Source organism: Lolium rigidum, chromosome 7 (genome assembly GCF_022539505.1).
Source record: "Lolium rigidum isolate FL_2022 chromosome 7, APGP_CSIRO_Lrig_0.1, whole genome shotgun sequence".
NCBI lineage: Eukaryota > Viridiplantae > Streptophyta > Magnoliopsida > Poales > Poaceae > Lolium > Lolium rigidum.
Genome location: NC_061514.1, coordinates 12,577,372 through 12,580,861, shown reverse-complemented (window position 1 = coordinate 12,580,861; position 3,490 = coordinate 12,577,372). Strand labels below are relative to the sequence as shown.

The window sequence follows — 3,490 nt, the reverse complement described above, 5'->3', positions numbered from 1 at the left end:
GCTGACCCTTTTCTAACTTGCATTGAAGACTAAACTTTATCTTCAAAGTTGTCCGCAAGCTGGTACTGTGATGCGCGCGTTTTGAGATTTCAGAAATTATAGACTGAGAACCAACCTGAGGTTGGGTGGTTAGGAGGGTGGTCGTACCCTCAGCCCACCAGAGTTCAAACCCCAGGTTTAACATCTGTGTGTCTCATAAAGGCAGAATATTCATTCAATGGGAGGCGATGTTCCTGTCGACAGCGAGGCGCCTGTGGTGACTTCGTTAATTTCAAGATCTCCAATCTGCCGGCTCTGTATTTCGGAGGTGCTCATAGGGGTAGGGTGTGCGTGTGTGCGTTCATAGGGGTGAGTGTATGCGCGTGTATGTGAGCGTCTATGTTTGTACTGTGTTTCTCAAAAAAAAAAAAGACTATATGGGCTGCTTTTCTAGACTGCAACAAACATTATATTTATTTATTTATAGAAAAAAGCTCACGGGAGAGACGAGCCGGAAGAATTAGCATAAACGACACTGTCGCTTTGGAAAAAAACTAACAGTGAACTTCCGGAAAGGATACAATGTAATAAGAAACACCCTCACAAGTCGCGACTCGCAACTCTCAGCTAGTAGAAGCCGATCACCCAACACCAGATTGCTTCGTTCTAGCTGATGGAAAAGCTCAAGCCGCAACACGAAGACTTGCGCCCGGGAACCCCAATGCCAACGCTTTTCGTCCCTGCCGGTTCGCTTGAACGTTTCCCAGCCCATCGCTCGCAGTACTCCAGTTCGTAGGGCTCCAGCCCGTGCCCAAGCTCGTGGTACACCTGCGCACATTCCACGGCAGGATCGTTGATAACATAGCCAAATTACTTTACCAATTCCGAGTTCAGTACAAGTATAGAAAGAAGTGATGCCGTACCTTGAACTCGCAGCTCATGCCGATTCCCTTCAGGAATTTGGTGCCGTCCTGCCCCGCCTCGATCGGGACCAGGTAGTCCGCTCGCCCGTGCACCCACAGCACGGGAGTCTGCAACCAGAAGTGCATCAAGGAATTCATTCTGAAGAGAAAAACAATCGATCGCCTGGCAGCGAGCGGAAGTTCATACCTTCTTGGCCTCGGCCGTGACTCTGGACGCGAAAGAGGGGCCGAAGGGGAGGAAGCCGCTGAAGACCGCGCAGCCGCCCAGCGTCTTCGGGTACAGCAGCACGCTCGCGATGCTCAGCGCCCCTCCCTGGCTGAGCCCGAAGACGAACACGTCTTCCGGGCTCGTACCGGCGGAAATCTCCCGATCGATCATGGCGTGCACGCTCTGGACAGACCTCAGAACGTCCTCCTCTCCTTTCACGGATTTCTGTCCAAATTGACACGAACATTCAGCAAGCTTTTGCCAACTGTTTATCTAAGTAGTAGATTGGATAACTGATTTGGCAGAGGTAATATACTAACTTACGGAAGTAATGGGCGTGTCGTGGATGTCGAACCACGACGGCATGCGCGCGCCACCTGAGCAAACAAGAACTGGGAGCCTGAGCGACAAAGAATGGCTAGTGGAGGAGAGCGGAACTGCTGCGATGGCTATGATGTGTGATGTTTGTATGTGCATACTTACGGTTGCATGTCACGGGCGCGGTGGGCGCGGTGGGGAAGGCCCAGCGTGCGCCGGCGAAGGCGTAGCCGGCCACAGGCTCGTTGGCGCGCCCGTTGTCGCCGAGACCGTGCAGCCACAGCACGAACCGCGACGGCGCCGCCGTTGCCGCCACAGGCTGCTCCATGTTCGATCGAGCAGAATCAAAGCGAGGACGCGAATGGAGGGAGAGGGGTATGCTCGGTAGCTGGAGCTGGCTGCTCATGGAAAAGTCATGGCTTCGTTCGCCGCGCCGCGTGTTGACTTGTCACAAGGTGTTGATTTTTTTTTGCGTGTAAGAGCATCTCCAGCCGCGTCCCCAAAGCGTCCCCAAAACTCGCCGGATTGAGCGTTTGGGGGACGTGTTTCGTTGGTGCCGCGTTTGGGGGACGTCGCTCCCCAGTCGCGTCCCCCAAACAAAATTTCGGAAATTTTAAACTTAACGAGATTCGACTAAGATTCGTCCAAACTTACATAGATTCGAACGAAATTTGACTAAATTTAAACTAAACCTAATCTAGAACCACTTGCGGCGGCTGGAGGCGTCGTAGTACTGCTGGAAGTTGTACATCTCGTCGGTGACGACCTCCTGCTTGACGCGCTCGTCGACGGGCTCGTCCTTCACCAAGCCGCTTGATCCTGCCTCGCCGTCGTCGGTGAGGTCCACTAGCGGCTTGCCGGAGTCGCGGATGGACAAGGCGATCGCCGCGTTGAGGTCGCCCCTCCAGGCGTCCTTGTCGTTCATGGACGCCAAGAACGCCGCCCGCGGACACTGGGCAGTCCTCGGGGTCGTCGGCTGCGGCGATGAGCCGGCTGCCGCCGCTCGTACTCCGCCGGCGAGCGCCGCTGCGACGGTTCCTCCGGCTCCTCCTTCACCTCCGGCTTCGGGATGAGGAGGGCGCCGCCGCGCCTCCCTTGCTGCTGCCGCTGCCGCTGTCGCCACGCCTCGTGTTGACGGGCGTCGCCGGCTCCTCCTTCACCTCCCGTTTGGGGACGGTATAGGGCGCCGACCGGTACGACGAGGACGGCGTTGATCGCGCCGGTCCTGAGAAAGAAGAGTGCGAGGAGGACGAGTACGTCGTCCTCCTCGGCTGCCATTGAGGAGACGACGGCGGTGACGACGGCATCTCCAACCTTGGAGCGCCGTTGCGGATGCCGCGGATGACGTTCTCGAGGGTGCGCCCCGGAACGCCCCAGAACCTGGCGCGACCGTCCTTGTTCCAGCTGTTGGGGCCGCCGACGAGCCCTTCGGTGCTATACATATCGACGTCGTACTTCGCCTTGAAGTACGTCGTCCACCAGGCGTCGTTGTTGTCGGCCGCCCACGTCAGATCCAACCGCTCCTCGGCGGTGAGTTGAGCTCGACGGGCCTTGATGGCGTCCCTCCATTGATCCGTGCGCGGCTTCGGCGGCGGCGGGATGCCAATGCCGTTCACGGCCATCTTCCTGCCGCCGCTGCTTGGCAGCCGCATGTCCGGCGGGACTGGATACCGGGCGTGGTACAACGCCCACGCCTCCGGCACGGTGAGGCTGCCGCGGCCGAAGCCGTTCGCCGCGGCTTTCTTGCGGGAGGACGAGCTCGACATTTTTGGAGCGGCGAGGAGAAGATCTGTGAGGGGGGAGGCGGCGGCGACGAGAAGGTTTGTGAGCGGTGAGAACTGCAGGGCGTCTTTAAACAACGGCGGCAGCGGGTGGTTGCACGCAATAACGCCGGCGCGGACGGCCACGCGGCCATGCACGACGAGACGCGTCTCTGCGTATCCTGGGAAAACAGGGACACCATTAACGTCGCTTGACCAAAGGTAGGCGACGGGGTTTTAGGCTTCCGAGCCGCTGACGCGTCGGGCCCGCGTCGGTTCGCCTCGCTTTTCGTTGTGTCCGG

General features: G+C 58.1%; 1 protein-coding gene across 1 annotated transcript; it reads right to left on the bottom strand.

Annotated features, from left to right (window-relative positions):
• Window positions 1-482: 482 nt before the first annotated feature.
• Window positions 483-1,796, bottom strand: LOC124678163 (probable inactive carboxylesterase Os04g0669700). The gene is made up of 5 exons (XM_047214077.1): window positions 1,594-1,796; window positions 1,435-1,487; window positions 1,090-1,335; window positions 903-1,010; window positions 483-807 (listed from the first exon to the last, which is right to left on the bottom strand). The coding sequence occupies exons 1-5, from the start codon at window positions 1,754-1,756 to the stop codon at window positions 646-648; spliced, it is 732 nt and encodes a 243-aa protein (XP_047070033.1). The 5' UTR covers window positions 1,757-1,796; the 3' UTR covers window positions 483-645.
• Between the last annotated feature and the right edge of the window lie 1,694 nt (window positions 1,797-3,490).

Excerpts from the sequence above, each read along its gene's own strand:
- LOC124678163 (XM_047214077.1), bottom strand. The coding sequence starts at position 1,756 with ATGGAGCAGCCTGTGGCGGCAACGGCGGCGCCGTCGCGGTTCGTGCTG. Across the intron at positions 1,488-1,593 it reads CGCGCCCGTGACATGCAACC|GTGGCGCGCGCATGCCGTCG; the intron begins GTAAGTATGCAC and ends TTGTTTGCTCAG. Across the intron at positions 808-902 it reads GCATGAGCTGCGAGTTCAAG|GTGTACCACGAGCTTGGGCA; the intron begins GTACGGCATCAC and ends GAATGTGCGCAG.